Source organism: Lampetra planeri, chromosome 36, assembly GCF_965212315.1.
Source record: "Lampetra planeri chromosome 36, kcLamPlan1.2.h2, whole genome shotgun sequence".
Taxonomy (NCBI): domain Eukaryota; kingdom Metazoa; phylum Chordata; class Hyperoartia; order Petromyzontiformes; family Petromyzontidae; genus Lampetra; species Lampetra planeri.
The window spans coordinates 7,804,754-7,824,182 of NC_136142.1; the positions used below are offsets into that span (position 1 = coordinate 7,804,754).

The window sequence follows — 19,429 nt, forward strand, 5'->3', positions numbered from 1 at the left end:
CGAACGCTCTCTCTCTGTCTGCTGAAGCCCTCTCGTCGTTTGCCAGCAGCAAACCTCAACATTGGCATTTAACCCCTGAATATATTGCTACCATACGCAAGGACAGAAAGTGGGGATGTAACGATCACTAGGTTGCCTTTAAGAAGCAGAAGAAAAAAATGTGGCTATTTTTTTTATAATAAATAAAAATTGCCACCTTCATAGCCTTAAAACTAATGTTCAAAGCGTGAATGCATCGGCTCTGTCCATCTGTAAAACCGGGGGTTAACAGGGCTTACGATTACTTAAGATAATGCGTAACGTTGATCCGATACAGTATCACCTCCATTATATAATCCAATTTTTTTCTACATTTTAGTATAACGTTGTGTGTATGTGTTGCTATTAGGATTTACCCTGGAGAAATCCGACCAAATTGGTGAGAGTTGGCCAAAAAAAACCGTTGCAGTAAAAACTTTTTTTGAAAATTGATAAGCCTTAATTAAATTCAGGCATGAAAAGTCTTAAGGCACAGGTCAAAATTTGACCGACGCATAGGCACGTAGAAATAATGCTTTTGTAAACGTGACAATCTTATCAGGTGGTGGTGGGTTAGGTCAAGAAAAAACGTATTTCGCACCGTACGTAGCCAACCGTGCTGATTGGAGGTGCGGGGGAATGACAACAAACTAAACATCAAAAGCAGTTCAAAGTAAATGGGTTTTCAATCGAGATAACCGAAAAGTGCGTACCTCCTAGCGACTTCCTAACATGTTAAAAGTAAGAGCGTTCCAGACGGCCGCAGAAGCGCATCTGAGAGCGCGCGATGCGGTGACCGCCTTTGTTCGACGGTCAGCCAAAAGTCACCGCTGCTGCCGCTGCTAATGATCGAAATTAGAGATTTCGATCGGATCATTCGGGTTTATTAGTAATAAATCGGCATTTTGCGACCCCCACTGCCACTGTGTAGCATATTATTACGTGCCAGGGACTCTACGAGATGATAGGACAATAGTCTGAGTCGATAATTGGCAATAAGTAACGGCAAGCGGTTATAAGTGACTCACATAATTGTGCGCAGTTGCGTCTACAGTACACGACTTCCCTGAAGACATTCACCTTCAGTGAGCGCGATGCCGATCACACAACGCGGTTCCAATTCGACCCTCGATCGATGGCTGCACCATCGCCGCACACGCGTCGGATAAAAAGCAAGGGACAAGTCCTTACTTGCTAACAACTCCTCTATCATTTCTCATTGCTGGAGGGGTTGCCCCCCACCCTACCTGAAAATCCTGGCTCCCGCCATTGACTGCGAGGATGATAGATTGTCACGGCTCTGACTGGACACATTTTCACTTTCCGTCTCTCTCCGCTCGCAAAGTATTCCTCTGCCATCAAATTGTTAACTGCTGGCATTGTGCACTGTTTTCATTTTGTGTGTGGTTTTTTTTTTACTCCAGACTTATTGTTCAGCCCCCCCTCCTCCTCCTTGCCAATGTAATCACAATTTGTGGTCCCGAGGTCATGCCACTGAATGAAGAGATGACCTTGAGGGATGAACGTGCAGGGGTGGGGGGGTGCTTTTTTTTTTCGTGCTCGTACAAAAAACAAAGTTTGGGCGGTTCTTACATTCGTTGACAAGGCCCACGACTCAATGGGGGACGGGGTAATTCCACGTTCCTGTGGCGTGGTGGTGGGTGGGTGGCGGGTGTGGGGGGGAGAGACCAGAATTTCGGTCTCGGAAATTTGAAACGGAACGCGGCTGTTGTAACGACACGCTCCGAATCTAATTTTTTTTTATTAATTAGCAGTTTTAATAATGCGTTTTGTTGCGATACATTTTAGAGCAGTTTGTCTATGAAATCACAGGGTGCTTCAAAAAGTTTTGAACACTTCTGATAATTTACAACAATATCACAAGAAATATGCCTCCTCCGGGCTCTGGAGACCACCTGGAGAAGATTCCAGGCCACGCGTTGACAACGATGGCGAACAAGTGCGAGACTCTTGGACTTTTTGTAGTTATTGACATTACATTTGTGATCATGTCACAGTGAATTATCCGCTCTTTTTCCATTAAGAACGATCGTGCCATATAAGTGTAAAACACATTCCTGCGGAGGGAGCTGGTAGGAACGTTGGGTTGCTCGGTCAATGGCCAGGGCCAACGGCGGCGTGGTGTATTCCGCAAATATGCCCGACTGTGAGGGCGGGCACAAGCCGGCGTGAGTAGGTTAAACGTTGAGTTTTATAAGTGCACCACGGGGTGACCAGCCCCACCCCTCCCACCCCCCACCCAGCCCCACCCTCCCCACCCAGCCCTTCCCCACCCTCCCCACCCAGCCCCTCCCTGCACGACGGACGGACGGACACAATAATCCCCTGTGGGCTGGTGTAACCAGGAGGTTCCTATCAGATGCATTGTTGGCTGTTGCTAATGTATAATGGCATGGGTTTTACTCTGTTCTCAGATAACTTTTGCACCGTAAACTTTAACTATTTTAGAAAATTTTCCCTCCCAATCACGGGATATATATAAAACATCCCAATGTCAACCAATTAAAGTGTAATTCCAATTTTGCTCTGCGATTTCACGAAGCGAAGGAATTTCAATTCAAACTTCTAGTGTAGTGATAGGGGTAGTGACAGGGGTGGTGATAGAGGTAAGTGATAGGGTCTGGACAAGGATAGTTTAAATAAGAAAGTGAAGACTGCCTGACTTATGCCTCAGAGCTGCCAATGGAGGACATAAAACAATTTGTATTTGGGAAAAACTCGCGAAGATTCAATATCTCTTGCACCGGTAAGATTATTTATATTGTTATTTTTTGGGGAGAGCTGCTATAAATTTCCACGCGATAAGCCAACCACTTTGCTTAGCTATCATTTGTGATAGCCAAGTCGCTTCTTAAAGAGAAGCTCATCGAGCTCAGTGGGCGTTTTAGGACCGTCCATAAATGACGTCACGCGATTTTGGACAATTTATGACTCCCCCCCCCTTCGTCACACGGCGTCACAAAAAGTCAACCCCCCCCCCTCAAATATGACGTCACAAAGCTCTGCCCCCCCCCCACCCAAAATAAAACATGCTTCAAATCGCTTTAAACTATTGTCATTGTAGTGCGTATTTAATATGGCGCTGCACTCTGATGTTGTAGGAGAAAACATTTATTAAAAAGTCTATATTTATTTAAAGTTGCGCATTTTGATGTGACGTCACATTTCTCAACCCCCCCCCCCTCGTCACACATCGTTACAAATGTCTGACCCCCCCCCCCCCTAGGTGCGTGACATCATTTATGGACGGCCCCTTACCTAGTAAAGTAAAAATTGTTTTTTTTTTTTAAAGCTTTCGTGACTGCAGTGATTCATATTCTTGGTTCTTTCGGTAAAGTCACGTAGAAGGGAAACAATAAAATAATAAAAATATAAAACAATAAAATTCTCTACGACGTTTCGACTGCAACACAAGCAATCGTCATCAGGTGTGAAATCCACAGCAAGAAAGTTTGAAAAAAGTGGCGTTTTTTTCTTAACGTCAGCACCACGGACAGCGATTTGGCAGTTGGTCAGACGGACGAGTCCATCTATGTTCGGAAAAGAGGAGGGGGGAGAGGAAGAGAATGGAATGCGGTCTGAAAGTCACCGTAGGCGTGACCACAATCAATTAAGACCCGAAATGGTTTATCAAATCCTTCCAATGATTGCTAAGCCAGAATCCATCTTCTCGGTTGAAATTGTCTCTGTGTTTGTATATGTGGATAGCCTCATGAACGAATCTCTCATGGTAGCCAGATGGCTTGCAGAGAACCTCTGTCTTGGAGAAGTCAATGTCATGTGAGCCCACTGAATTATAACAGTGATCTGCCACGGCCGAGGTGTTGGTCTTACCGTGTTTTTATTTTTTATTTTATTGTTTCCCTTCTACGTGACTTTACCGAAAGAATCAAGAATATAAAAATATCTTCTTGGTTCTTTCGGTAAAGTCACGTAGAAGGGAAGTAATAAAATAATAAAAATAAAACATAACAATACATATAATATATATTTCTATTATTTTATTACTTCCCTTCTACGTGACTTTACCGAAAGAACCAAGAAGATGAATCCCTGCAGTCACGAAAGCTTTAAATCGAAATATATAAATAGTTTAATATACTTTTCACTCTCGTGGTTTGTTGTTGTTGTATTCCTTGTTGTAACGTTCTGACCCATTGCCCCTACTGGACATCTGTGGAGGGGATGGGGGGGAAGAGCTTTTTAGCTCTTTGGATTTCTCCAGTAAAAAAATAAAATGTATATTCAGATTCCATATTCACATGGCCTCTCTTGCCAACCACTAGAGGCCGCTAGCGGATATTCTAACACCTGCTTCGCCGTGTTACCAGCCATCTATTTAATAATGCATCACCAAATTGTGTTATTTGTTTGCGTGGGTAATTAAAATTATGTTAAAGTACAGCAGCTGTACCTGATTGTGTGACTTTGATAATGTTATCGCGGTCGTGTTTACAATTAGTTCATGATATGTATGGGGTTGTTGGGTTTTTTTTGGAGGGTGGGGGGGTGGGAAGGATTTCCAACACATAATTTCAATATTAATCAGTACACGACTGAATTATAATAATAATTAGCAGTTTGACGACAACATTAATTAACGGCGTCTTTTATTTACAAAAATGCGCAACATTTCAATTACATTTCTCAGACAACACAAGCATAGGCTGCACTTTGGCCGATTCTGATTGGTCGACCCTCTTAGCAACGGGCGCGCACGCGCAGCCGCGTGATCGATCGCGACCAATCGGCTGCCTTGCACAGGCGCGGGGTCGCCCATGCGTGTGGGAAATGTAAACGGGGGGAGCCGCGCTTCGGCCTAAAACTACGTCTAAGCAGCTACGCACTTTAAAAATTTCAAATTAAACGGCAATTTTTTTCTCGGACCACTTTCTAACGAATTAATGTAGAACAAAGTGTGCCCTTTGCACATTTGTATTCTTGATATTTTTTTAATATTTTTTTTCATTTCACAAGGCATGCCGCAAACGCCTCTGCGTGTCGCTGTCATTTGCTCAAGCAATCAGAACCGAAGCATGGAAGCGCATAGCTTGCTCAGGTAATCGATAATGTATTCATCGATTATTGATAACAACGGCATGATCGTTCGATTAATTTCGCGACGCATCTTAAACCCGATACAACTCTAGTTTGGATTGTGTGTGTGTGTGTTTTTATTATGATGTGAGATGACTTATGAACTGACGGTAATCGATACGCGAGTTAATCGATCATTAATCAATTGCTTGATGCACCCGACTTGTAACCGGGTTGAAACTCCGTTGTGCTTTGTGTTTTTTTTTCTAATGAGGGAGAGGCGTTGGTAACTTGCTAACTCATAGCCGCTCGTTTGGTGATAAGAGAGTAATCGATTACAGCGTATTCTATCGATTTATTGAAAGATGCACCTTAAACCAGGTGAAACTGCGTTGTGATTCATTCTGTGTGATGTTTCTCAAGAGCGAGATGCCTATGACGTGTAAACTCACAGTCACTTGGCAATCGATCAATCGATTAATCTAGTAAATGGTTAATATCGTTTAATCTCGTAATTTAGCGAGTGAGTCGTGGGGCCTCTAACTTATAAAGGACAAAGAGTGACACTATTCAAGGTGATGCTTAATCGTTTGTGAATCTTTTTTTATATCGACGTCCTTAATTCACCTCGGGGGTTGTTATTTGTGATTCGTTATCGTCATCTGATAAGGGAACCGTACAAGTAACCCCGTATTTGGAAGTCAGCAGTCATTTCACGAATAATTCGCAGATCATATGACGATTAATCGATTAATTAGTCGATCTTAAAAGAGGTAATTTCCCAAAATGTGATTTTTTTATTTTCATTTAAGTAACTTGCGTTTATTGGATATCATTCATAAACTGGCTGAAAACATCTTAATATAAAGAGGACCGGAAAACTTGGGCAATCGTTGGTATCGCCGGCTCGCCGCCTGGCAGCTGACCTGCCCCGCTTCTCTGCGATGTCTCAGCAGCCGTGAGATGCAATGTGCATGAAGGGCGCTATGCAACAATTGAACATTCTATATTAATACTGGTAGGAACCTCCTCGTTACACCAGCCCACAGGGGATTATTGTGTCCGTTCGTCCGTCGTGCAGGGAGGGGCTGGGTAGGGAGGGTGGGGAGGGGCTGGGCGGGGAGGGGAGGGTGGAGAGGGGCTGCGTAGGGAAGGGCTGGGCGGGGAGGGGAGGGTGGAGAGGGGCTGCGTAGGGAGGGGAGGGTGGGGAGGGGCTGGGTAGGGAGGGGCTGGGTGGGGAGGGGCTGGGTAGGGAGGGGCTGGGTGGGGAGGGGCTGGTCACCCGTGGTGTCCTTATAAAACTCAACGTTTAACCTACTCACGCCGGCTTGTGCCCGCCCTCACAGTCGGGCACATTTGCGGAATACACCACGCCGCCGTTGACCCTGGCCATTGACCGAGCAACCCAACGTTCCTACCAGCTCCCTCCGCAGGAATGTGTTATTGCCACTACTTTGTACGGTGTCATTTTTCGTATCCACCTGCACATCAGCCATCCTAATCTCCCAAGTAGATATCCTCCTGTGGATCTTTTGTTCTGCCTTGGCTATCACTTAGTTGTTATTCCCATCCGCCTTGCCATTAGAATGTCTTCTCGCGACATATCCCGTCAAACGATGTCCTTTACAGTCAACATTACGCCTTTAACCAGTTCACTCTGTATGTATGTTGAACTTCTTTCGCACCGTACGTAGCCAACCACGCTAATCGGAGGTGCGGGTGAATGACAACCAACTCATCCACGTTCATCTTTGCTGCTCCCATTGCAATCCTACACACGCACCTATCCCGTGCTTTGCACACTTTTCAGTTTTTGTTCCACCCTCTTGTCCAATCAGTGTCCCGTGTTTCTGATCCGTATGTCATCGCAGGTAATAACGCACTGAATAAAAACTCTCCTCTTCGGACGCATCGGCGGGTTGCAATTAATTCAACTTTCCAAAAGTGCTCCAACCTGCTCTCATCCATATTTGTTTTTATTTCGTCATTTTGATGTCGGTATGCGTCCAATAACTGCCCTCGGTACACCATCTCGCTGTGTTTTCATTCTATTTGCGTTCTCACCGACAAGAGATCTCTTACTATACTCTAACAATAAGCTGAGTTACTAACAACAAATAATAAATTACAATTCTACGTCGTATTATGTTTTATTTTTATTATTTTATTACTTCCCTTCTACGTGACTTTACCGAAAGAACCAAGAAGATGAATCCCTGCAGTCACGAAAGCTTTAAATCGAAAGAGATCTCTGTTCGGCGAACTTTGTTGTCCGTGATATTCGTTTAGCAAATATGTACACGTAACGTTCTAATAATACAATTATAATGCACGGACTTGTACCAATCCACTCCTCGGTGAGGGACACCCAGACGCCGTGGGGAGTCGTGGATGTTGATTGACCATACTTCACCGCAGTGCTTAATGCGGGTGGGTGAAGTGGAGCGACAGAAACACGAGGCAGGAAGATGTTAGATACCACTGGTCAACACACTTTTTCTGGCATAAGGTATTCCAACAGTTGTAAGGTAATTTTAGGGGTGCTGATTCCAAATCTGGCATCAGTTTTTGTCTATCACATCAGGTGTTTGAGATATCAAATATTGCATTTTCAATAAAAACTGCAGAATAAAAATATTAAATAAATGTGGATATCTACATAAAATGATATTATAAACACACTATCCTAAAAATACAGCACCATATTTTAACACTAAAGCAGTCACTGACTCGAAACAACTTGCAATCATAAGTGACAGAGTTAATTTTGGGTAAAATCAATGAAAATGGAGTATGCCGATAGCATAAAATGAGATGTGATAGAGCAAATCTGAGATCAGATTTGGAATCAGCACCCTGAAATTAGTCTAAAACAGCTGCAAAAGTCCAGGCCAGAATTTTTTTTTTGCTGACCAGTGTATAATCTGAAGGAAGGAAAATATAATCACACGAGAAGAGAGAACGGATATTGAATAGGAGAGTGAAGACCGCTTGACGTATGCCTCAGACCTGTCAATGTCGACAGAACACAAATTGGATTTGGAAAACTCAGGAGGATTCAATACCTCTGGCATTGGTAACTGTTCTTGCCAGGGGACAATAGTAAGCACTGGATTTTCGGCATTCGATCATTTGCTGTTTTATTTTAACTAAATAAGTGTCTATTGACATTCATTTCCGTTCAAAATGGCAGGCTTGATTACCTGCTCTTAAGAGACAAAAGTTACCCATGATTATACTGGTAGGAACCTCCTGGTTACACCAGCCCACAGGGGATTATTGTGTCCGTCCATCCGTCGTGCAGGGAGGGGCTGGGTGGGGAGGGGCTGGGTGGGGAGGGAGGGGAGGGGCTGGGTGGGGAGGGGAGGGTGGCGAGGGGCTGGGTGGGGAGGGGCTGGGTGGGGAGGGTGGGGAGGGTGGGGCTGGGTGCGGGGTGGGAGGGGTGGGGCTGGGTGGTTGAGGGGCTGGTCACCCCGTGGTGCCCTTATAAAACTCAACGTTTAACCTACTCACGCCGGCTTGTGCCCGCCCTCACAGTCGGGCATATTTGCGGAATACACCACGCCGCCGTTGACCCTGGTCATTGACCGAGCAACCCAACGTTCCTGCCAGTTCCCTCCGCAGGAATGTGTTTAATCCACCAGTGGATTTTGTATCTTTCATTTTACCACGTGAGAGTCCCATTGTGGGTCTGTTTTTGTCGAAGTTGTATTTCTAGAAGGGAGACGTGAATATTGTATTACCATTGGAAACGTTGGGATAAGCATTGTTTAACATGGTTTAGCTGTGCACTTGGATATGATACTGCTACGGATTGCCAAGTGTATAGGCTTCAAATATGAAGTGACGAGGGGATGCAAGAACAGCAATGGATTTTTTTCCGTGTGTCTGTGCAGAGCGTTAAATGTTAAACTCTCGTATTGTGTGGGCTCAAGCCAGATACTACCAGTTTCCTCCCATATTGAAATTGCACGAAAAAAATTACTCATTTATAATGAAAAATGAGACGTTATTTTTACTCTAACCTAATGATAACAGCTGAACAAATATGCTTGTAACTTAGGACAGCAATTTGTTTAATCTCAAATCGCATTTTCCTAAACGATTGTTCCTAATGTGAGAACTGTGATGATTATCCACGACGAAATTGACCAATAATTCTGGATGGTGCGATAAACTTAAAGAGAGAGGCTTTTTTTAAAATATATATCGGTAACCCTGCCGCAATCTATTCGGTCTCCTTTCACGAGCGGAGGAGCCACCCGAGCATTACCTTTTTTTGCGCCACAATTAAACGCCCGTTCATCAGAGATGATTAGTCCGATAGAGTCACAGCGCTATTGACAGGAGGTGGACTGTGTGACTCAGGGGGCCCATCGTGGCTATGTCAGAGCAATGAGCCAGCACTTCCGTTATGCCTGGTTCGAATCCAGGCAGCCGTCAGCAAAGGTCGCAATCGAGTACCCGATACCCGTACTCTACCCAATAGCCGGCTACCCGTACCCGGCCGGGTACGGGTACCCGTTTGCGACCCTGGTGCGGCCGGGTACGGGTAGGCCGTGAGTCACTGGTGAGTAACCGTTTGTCACTCATTTCGGGTAGGGTACGAGTACGGGTAGGGAACGGGTACCCGTACCCGGAGGAGCCACCCGAGCATTACCGGGTACGGGTACGGGTACCCATTAGCGACCCTGGTGCGGCCGGATACGGGTAAGGAATCAAAACCCGTTTGCGACCTCTGCCGTGTGGCGTCGCGGGCGGTTGGGCAGGGGATTAGCACGAGTTAAGCCGATAGATCACCATATTTCTTCTTTGTGATGCCAGGGGAGGTGTACGAAGGATGTGGCGGTGCAAATACCGCCACCAGCACCATCATCAATACCATCACCACCACAATTACCACCACCACAATTACCACCACCACCATCATCACCAGTGTTTTGAAGATACCACCCTGTAAAGTAAAGAGATATGTTTTTTTTAAATCTATTTTTCAGGGAAGACCAGGGACATAGGAGCAATGTAGACATATCTGTAGAGTACTACACACTGTTAACCAGGTCAAAAACAGCATTTAGGGTCAGGATTATCCGCATTACAATTGTTTTTATTTTAAATTAAACTGGACAAATGTTTTTTTACTGTAAACTGAAAATGTAAAATGTGATATGTTGTAGTACTATACATATGACATGCCGGCCTCCCAATGGTGTTTTCGGGTTATGCCAAGTGTTGTTCGTCACGCTGTTCAATGTATAAGCTGGGTGCTTATTCAGCACGAAGAAACTCTCAGGGTGTGATGCGGAACGTCGGACGTCACGCTGAACAACACGTGGTAAAAAAAAAACCCTGAAAAACACTCGTCTTTAGGAGCAGTACATAAACGACAGCGAAATAAAATATAAGCAAAACTGTAGCAATATAAGGTAAAATTCCGAGCAGTGTGATGTCCAATAATACGTTCGTATTTTTTGCCTTCTGTCTGAAGAAAGGTCATCGTCAGAAATTTTAACCTACTACTTCGTATCTATTTTAAGGTGGCAAAGATTTTTGTTTTCGCGTAGAGAGCACCCACCGTGTTACGTGGTGGTGTGGTGTTTTTTAGTTTGTTTCAATCTGTGTTTTGTACACCACTGCCAAGGTGGTGCCCCTGGAGTTTCGTTTTAATTCCAGGAAAGTTTTAAGTGAGACCCGACAAGCTTCGTGAATCGAGTCGGCTTAACTGAGGTTCGAAAGACGGGGGGATCAAGTTCAAGTTCATTTATTATATGAAGTCAGGTGAGTTCCTAAAGGCCAAACTGTCGCAAGCAGGCACTGGAGAGAATGCTGCTGGGAGGCAGATAGACGCGGTGGGGAAAGGAGTCGTCGGCCAAAGGTCTAGACAACATCTTAGAAAGCAGATTTTAAATGACGGAGGCAGTGGGACAGAGGTCGCAAACGGGTTTTGATTCCTTACCCGTACCCGGCCGCACCAGGGTCGCAAATGGGTACCCGTACCCGGCCGGGTACGGGTACTCGTACGCTACCCGTACCCTACCCGAAATGAGTGACAAACGGTTACTCACCAGTGACTCACGGCCTACCCGTACCCGTACCCGGCCGCACCAGGGTCGCAAACGGCTACCCGTACCCGTACCCGGCCGGGTAGGGTACGGGTATCGGGTACCCGGTTGCGACCTCTGCGGTGAGGGTGTTTTTTCGAAATCTTCACGAAGCATATAAATAATTACTCATCCTGGCTTTTCATCGGTGCGTTATCACAATTGGGCATCGCAATTAAATTCGAGAATCAATTTTGTTTTATCTCCGTGCATTTTGTCTACCTTTTTCTTCTTCATTCCCTATACCATTAGCATATGATTTGCATTATGTCTTTAAGTAATTTATTCTTGAGGCAGCCACGTAGCTCGGAGGTCAGAGCGCTGAGCTAGTACTACGAACAACCTCGGTTCGAATCCGGGTTTCAGCTGCCCTGTGATGACATCGGGTTCTCAGGTGTAGCAATCCATAATTAGATCATGGGACCTCCTTTGCCAGTGCCAAAATATGAAAATAGGTTTTCCCCTTTTTTCTGGCAACAAAACAGGTGCTAAGATGTTAAAACACCAAACTGAAACCTTTGACAGGGAATCATGTCTGCATTAACCACAATACTTGTAGTCAGAATGCAAAAAAACATACTGATAATATATGCATTGTCTTTGAAACTGATTGTTCTACACCAGAGACAGCTTTCTTTCGAGCCTAGTCTCAAACGGTGTTAGACCAAAGGACGCCAAAAGGCATGAATGCCTTTTCTCAATCCATAATTAGTTTGTTTGGTTGAATTAGATTGCGTGAATATAAATGTGTCGTTAAACCCGCCACCACCCAACCCAGCCAATTAGTAAGGTTTGTCATGTAAACGAAACATGCCAATTCGTTACTAGTACAGCACACCGGTGTGTTGGAGAGTAAACCCACAACATTTACAATTCGAGTACGACGTTTCGCCAGTAATTACGACTAGCATCATCAACTCAGGTGACAACTCTGGCTGTCGCCTGATGATGCTGGTTGTAATTACTGGCGAAACGTCATACTCAAATTGTAAATGTTGTGGGTTTACTCTCCAACACACCGGTGTGCTGTACGAGTAACGAATTGGCACGTTTTGTTTACGTGACAACCCTTACTAATTGGCTGTGTTGGGTGGCGACAGGTTTAACGACACATTCATATTTACGCGATCTAACTGGAAAAAAAAAACTCTTATGGGGATAATACATGTTCAAATCTGTAACTGACGAGAAAAATATACCGTGCTGATGACAAAACCAGTCCACAGCTGTCTGTCACTACATTACCGGTGCCTGTCAGTCAGTCACATTTGCTTACGTTTATTATGATCTTTACCTGAGACGAGAGGACCACAATGCACCTCGTTGAAATGCTGATAGTTTTGCATATTCACACGGAGGATGTGTGCTTTCTGCATATTTTTGGCGGCTTTAACGACGCATTTATATTGACGCAATCCAACCCAAAAACCTCTTGTGGATATATGGGAAAGTGTGAACCCTGGTACGTAAAGGATAAAAGAGGCCACATGAAGGCATTTTCAAAAGTCGTGTGCACAATTTCTTCTGCCGCCATTTTCTTAACACTTGGTGGCGCACTGGTCTTCAATATTATCCAAATTGGATGATCTATAGTAGTAGGTTTTTACCCTTTCAACTGGTACAAAAAATGACACCTTTATACAAGGCATCATGTTTGCAATAACCACAACACAAGCAGTCAAAATGCAAACAAAAAGAAACAACTCTGATAATGATATGCACTGTCCTTGAACTGACACCTTTATACATGATGCCTTGTATAAAGGTGTCAGTTTTTGTACCAGCTGAAAGGGTAAAACCCTACTACTATATTTTGCCACTGGTAAAGGAGGTCTCATAGTGTAAATGCTTACCCCGAGCTCTCAATACTCTGATATTGCGCTGTTTTTGAGTTGTACGCCTTTTGGCGTCATCTGGTCCAACACCAATGGAGACTAGGCTCTAAGGAAAGCTGTCTTGGGTGTGGACCAATCAACTTCAGGGACAGTGCATATCATTATCAGAGTTGTTTCTTTTTGTTTGCATTTTGACTGCTTGTGTTGTGGTTATTGCAAACATGATGCCTTGTATAAAGGTGTCAGTTTTTGTACCAGTTGAAAGGGCAAAAACCTACTACTGTATTTTTCCACTGGTAAAGGAGGTCTCATAATGGATGATCTATCTTTAGATATAATGCCAATTGCGTGATGGGAATATTTTCCAGTACCAAAAAAGAAAACAGTTTTATTTATTTATTCATTCATATCAAGTGTACTGAAAGTAATTGTGGAAACAACGACCCAAAAAAGGGTATGAAAGGAAAATAACACAGGAATGTCACCCCTCAAAGAATAAAATAATAAAGTACCGTTCTGTGTCAATCTCCTGCTGTATATAGGCCTCCCCGTGCCACGTGGTCTATGGGAGCTCTTCACCCCGCTGGACAATGTGTGTTGCTGAAGGAGGGGGGCGTTGCACAGGACAGGTTTCTGATAATCACCCGCCACTGGGGTTTGCCGTGGCTAGGAGTGGAACTCGGCTTGCCATGTTGGCGGCGCGGTGCGCCCACCACTGCACCACCACTCCACCTCGCTCTCTTATGAAAGCATGACGTTGACGAATCGATCGTTCACACTGCGACACGCACGATCTTTCGCATCGGGATCTATCTCAATCGTAGCATACGACGAATGGTTGGCGCGTCTTGTACATAATAGAGACACATTCCCTGTGCAATATCTCCAGTGGAGCGGCCCTGATGAGGGCCATTTCTTGTCATCTCTGTCACGACTTAGCCGATGTGACCACATCACCTTGTGTTCCGGAACACGTTTAAACGGGTAACCCTCGCACGAAGGTTGTTTCTGCGACGCAAGGACACGGCCGCGCACGGCACGGCGCTCCTAAGCGAGGCGAATCCAGCCAGCGTGCCACCGCTGATTGGCGTCGGCCACCGCGGCCACCGGAGACCCACCGCCTCCCCCCCGCCTCTCCCGTCTCTCCCCGGCCGCATCGCCCACCTCGTCGTTGCGGTTTGTTGGCCGCCACGTGATTTATTTGCCGCCACGTCTCCGTGTGTGCTCAGCACGGCTCGCGTCGCCGTTACGCTGACACAGGCAGAGTTTTCTCCCTCCTCCTTCCCTCCCTCCCTCCGACCGCGGTTAAACTGGAGCGCGCAAAAAACCGAGCTGCGCACGCCAAAACGTGTACCGCCTAACGTCCCACCCCCCCCCCCCCCGTTCCCATTTCGCTGTCTTCTTTCACGTCCAAGAAAGAGCTCGCTGCTGCGTAGGTATTCGCAGTTGTGCCGTACAGCTCTCCGAAGTGTTTTTAAATCATTTATATTAAGCTCACTTGCGCGCTCGCTTGCTTGCTTAGGACCGTGCAAATATTTCGGTCGTTTTTTAACCCACTTCCCGTGATCCAATCGAGCTGACATTTTCCACACAGACTCGTTGTGCGTGACAATTAATGTTCGTGAGAATTTTTTTCCAAAATTTTACACTTTTTAGGACAAAAATATTATATTTAATTACCAATTGCTTAATGGTGCCATGCAATCATCTGACCCATAGGTGGCAGCCATCTCAAGCCAGAGGACGAGAGGATTCTAGCCACCACGCATATAAAGGATTTATAGTGAAAAACTTAGTTTTTACGGGTTATACTTGTTTGGGTTGTGGCCGCGTGCTGTTTGGCTGCGAAGATACGTCGTCGCCGTCGTCGACAGCAGCCAGAAACGCCGCCGTATAATTGAGGGAGAATTAATAATCTGAGAGCCAGGGAGCTTACTGTTCACACATCGATTAAAAAAAGATTTTCACGGTTACGACGCACGCATCGAATTTTGGTGCGCGCGAGAAACGATTAGTTTCAATTCTCACGTGTGTGGTGGCTGTCAGTGCAAAATGCGTCTACATATGTTGAACTGGTCGTCTTTGCTCTGGTTTAATGTGTCAGGGGTGTTTGGACAGCCCTTTTGATTAACTTGGCCTATTTTCAATGGGGTAAGTCCTTCAAAGCAACTCGAGTTTGTATTCCAGTTTCGTTCATCTTGGATCATCTGTACGAGAGTTACCATGCCTCCCCACGACGGACAGACCACTGGACAGAGATTATGCATAAATGCTTTAAACCTTTGTTGGAAAGCGTTTAAAACATCTGCTTTTTTAACACATTCGTTAATACTGCATTATCAATGATTTTTTTTAATACATTTTTATTAATTTTGCTTTATGCAAAATTTCCCCCTATGTTAAAGAATATTACATTTTCATCAAAATCCTGTGAGCTTGTTGTGACATTCTAATTTAACTTGATTTGTTTAGTCTTTGTGAATTAGGCCTATATTACATTATTTATTGACCAAAGCGAACCTTGAAAAAGAGACTATAAAAAATTCCAACAGATTCTCACCCTGTAAAGTCCATCAGTGGATCAATTATAACAAATGATTGTGCAACAAATTATACGGCAACATGACCAAGTAACTCGCAACGGCGCCGGACCTGATTCAAACTAAGAAGCTATACGCAGATTTACACCATTGGAACCTCATTTGCCAGTAAAAAATATGATAATTGGTTTTTTACCCTTTTATCTGGCAACAAAACTGACACCTTTTGGCGTCATCTGGTCCAACACCATGTGAGACTAGGCTCTAAGGAAAGCTGTCTCGGGTGTGGACCAATCAACTTCAAGGACAGTGCATCCATTATCAGAGTTGTGTTTTTTGTTTGCATTATGGCTGCAGGTATAGTGGTCAATGCAAACATGACTCCTTGTAAAAAAAGGTGTCAGTTTTGTTGCCAGATAGAAGGGTAAAAAAACAATTATCAAGCTAAGCAGAATTAAGCCTGGACAGCGCTTGATAGGGTTTACGAACGTGCATAACGAAACGGGCGTTACAGGCTGCAACTGCAGGGCTCCGTCGTTGTGATCTGACGACAGTGCAGCAGCATCCATTCTTGGACTGTATCAACAACCCACGCCGGCCAGCGTGGTGATGCAGTATGGTCAAATCGCCTCCACAATTTCGATTTAAAGCTTTCGTGACTGTAGGGATTCATCTTCTTGGTTCTTTCGGTAAAGTCACGTAGAAGGGAAGTAATAAAATAATTCTCACGACGTTTCGGCCACAACGCAAGCAGCCGTCCTCAGGTGAAGAACAGGTCTGTCGGAAAGACAGCGTCATTCAGACGCTGTCTTTACGACAGACGGCTGCTTGCGTTGTGGCCGAAACGTCGTGAGAATTATTTTATTATGTTTTATTTTCATTATTTTATTACTTCCCTTCTACGTGATGACTTTACCGAAAGAACCAAGAAGATCGCCTCCACAATCCGCAACGTCACCGGGAGACCCTCATCCAGCAGTGAATCGACAAACAACGACTGCGCGTGTACATGCAGCGCATCCAAAAAGTTGCCCGCAACAATATGCTACGAAGGAGAGAGACATTGCCCCGCGACGATATAATTTTCTCTCAGAAGGCCGTTGTTAATGAGGGCAGTGGCGAAATGTTTACGATTTTCTCTATCGCGGTCTTTGGTAACGAGGCGGTTGGTCGTCTCGTGGGGGGGGGGGGGGGCTCGTAATGGACGTGCTGAGCCAGCGCTGTGTTAACATTCTACGTTTTAACCCCAGGCACTTCTTCTTCTTGGTTCTTTCGGTAAAGTCACGTAGAAGGGAGATAATAAAATAATAAAATAAAACATTTAAATAATATAATTCTCACGACGTTTCGGCCACAACGCAAGCAGCCGTCCTCAGGTGAAGAACAGGTTTGTCAGAAAGACAAACGTCGTGAGAATTTAATTTAAAGCTTTCGTGACTGCAGGGATTCATCTTCTTGGTTCTTTCGGTAAAGTCACGTAGAAGGGAAATAATAAAATAATAAGAAAGACAGCGTCTGACAGATCTGTTCTTCACCCGAGGACGGCTGCTTGCGTTGTGGCCGAAACGTCGTGAGAATTATTTTATTATGTTTTATTTTTTATTATTTTATTATTTCCATTCTACGTGACTTTACCGAAAGAACCAAGAAGATGGGTCGTGAGAATTGTATTATTTTATTATGTTTTATTTTATTATTTCCCTTCTACGTGACTTTACCGAAAGAACCAAGAAGATGAATCCCTGCAGTCACGAAAGCTTGAAATCGAAAAATCCCAGGCACCTCGTTCAAGGGATGCTCATTTTGCTCCGTGTACTCTCAGCTGAACAGAAGCTGTATTAAATTGGTGTGGCCAATCGCATAAATGATAGAAATGTATAAAAAAAAGCTTCACTGAGTTCTCAAGGTTCTCTCTCTCCGATTCTGCATTGGGACGTTTGGAGAATTCAACCTCATGGCGATACCCCGGCTCTCGCATAATGCCTGTGATGCAGTCATTAAATCCTTTATATTAAGTTCACTTGCTTGCTTGCTTGCGCGCCTACGACCGTGCAAATTTTTCGGTCGTTTTTTAACCCACTTCCCGTGATCCAATCGAGCTGACATTTTTCACACAGACTCGTTGTGCGTGACAATTAATGTTCGTGAAATTTTTTTCCAAAATTTTACACTTTTTAGGAAAAAATTAATTATATTTAATTACCAATTGCTTAATGGTGGCAGGCAATCATCTGACCCATAGGTGGCAGCCATCTCAAGCCAGAGGACGAGAGGACTCTAGCCGCCACGCATATAAAGGATTTATAGTGAAAAACTTTTTTTTACTGGTTAATTTTTTTTTAGTCTGTTGATGGTCGGCGATGTGGCAATCGACTCATCTCGACGAGCTGTACACTATGATGCACCGCTACGGTGCGTACCGAGAGCGTTCAGGGTTTCAGCGCAATCGTCCTCGCTGCGTTTCGACATCGCGGAGTGGCACCGATTTCGGATTGATTGGTACCCCAGTCGCGGAGTTAAGTTACACCCCTTGGAAAAAAATTGTGTCCCAGAAATAAAATATTTAATTGCCTCGGCCAATTTGTATTATTTGGTACCACGGGGTCCAGCCATAATGATCAATTACTACTTTGAATGTGGATAGCAGAACACCTAGAAAAAAAACCCACACGCGCCAAGGGGGATAAGCGCGTAATCGTTATTTACAACCTAGTTGAGAGTCCGTTGAGACGAAACATACTTTTCAAGGGAGCCCTGCCTTAGGAAATGAAATGCAAATAGCAAAGCAGATACAACGAATACAAAAAAACACTCAAAGGTCCGTACGCGTAGATTCAAGGATCCACTCGCTGCCCTGCCATCTACCGACCACTTATGCAACCAACCAGATTTGGGAGCTTTAGAACCCTGCGTTATCCACCAACCCTCCTCTACAAAGCACCGGATCTCATGCGTGTGCCGCGTGATTGTATTTCCATTATTTTCTCCGTCGTCATCAGTCACGATCGATCCACTGCAATAAATTTCCACGTAATGATCAGGCACTTCGTTGAGCTATCATTTGTGGCCAGGTTGCTTCTGAAAAAGAGCGAAACAGCGCAGTGAGTTTTATCTGGTAAAATAAAATAAAAAATAGTTTCGTTTTTAGTTTAACTTAGTCCGGTCACAGACGTATGCTTTTTAACGTAATCAACTCGGTTTAACACGTAGGCTTTCGCGACCAATATTATTCATAATCAACGTTTTTGGGTTACATCGCGTTATTTATTAATGTGTCCACCACCCGACACGTCACCCTGCTGCTGCTCTATATAAGACCGGGAGCCAGAGCAGAGCCTCACCATTCTGGCGAATTGCCCGATGATGCTGGATGCAATTACCAGCAAAACGTCGTACTCAAAAATTGTAAATGTTGTGGTTTCACGCTTCAACACACCGGTGGGCTAAAGCAGTGAACTATTTGTCTTTTGTCAACGTGACACTTTTTTTTGCTGATTGGCCGTGTCGGGTGGTGGAGGGTTACGACACATTTATAAATAACGCGATCTAAACCCAAAAACGTTTATTATGAGTAATCAGCTCGGCACAGGGCAGCTTCGTGGGCTAATTTGGCGAGACAGGCATGTGGTAAACTTCTCCCAAGTCGCCACAGCATGAGCGGCTGTTGTAAGACAGATCCTTCAAGGATGTAAGCCAGAGGGCCTGGCAGCGTCTTTTCTCCAGACTCTTGGCATCTGTTCGGTCGCGTGGAATTGAAAGCGTTTTGCCGCATGCTCCCAAATGCCAGTACCCTGATTGTGGGAAAAATGTATTAAACAACATTTTTCTTGGGCTTACCCCCTCCGCCCGCCGCTCCCAGCATTATCAACCACACCCT

At 44.7% G+C, this 19,429-nt stretch overlaps 1 protein-coding gene across 6 annotated transcripts in view; it reads left to right on the forward strand.

The window, feature by feature from the left end:
- Positions 1 to 4,573: 4,573 nt before the first annotated feature.
- Positions 4,574 to 19,429, forward strand: part of LOC144730748 (RNA polymerase II subunit A C-terminal domain phosphatase SSU72-like) — a 57,053-nt gene continuing 42,197 nt past the window's right edge. The window contains exon 1 of one of the 6 annotated variants that reach the window (XM_078611477.1): positions 4,574 to 5,098. In XM_078611477.1, coding sequence (XP_078467603.1) covers positions 5,019 to 5,098 — 80 coding nt within the window. In that variant the 5' untranslated portion in view covers positions 4,574 to 5,018. The remainder of the gene's footprint in view (positions 5,099 to 19,429) is intronic. The other 5 variants (XR_013587843.1, XM_078611472.1, XM_078611474.1 and 2 more) reach the window with 5 other exon arrangements.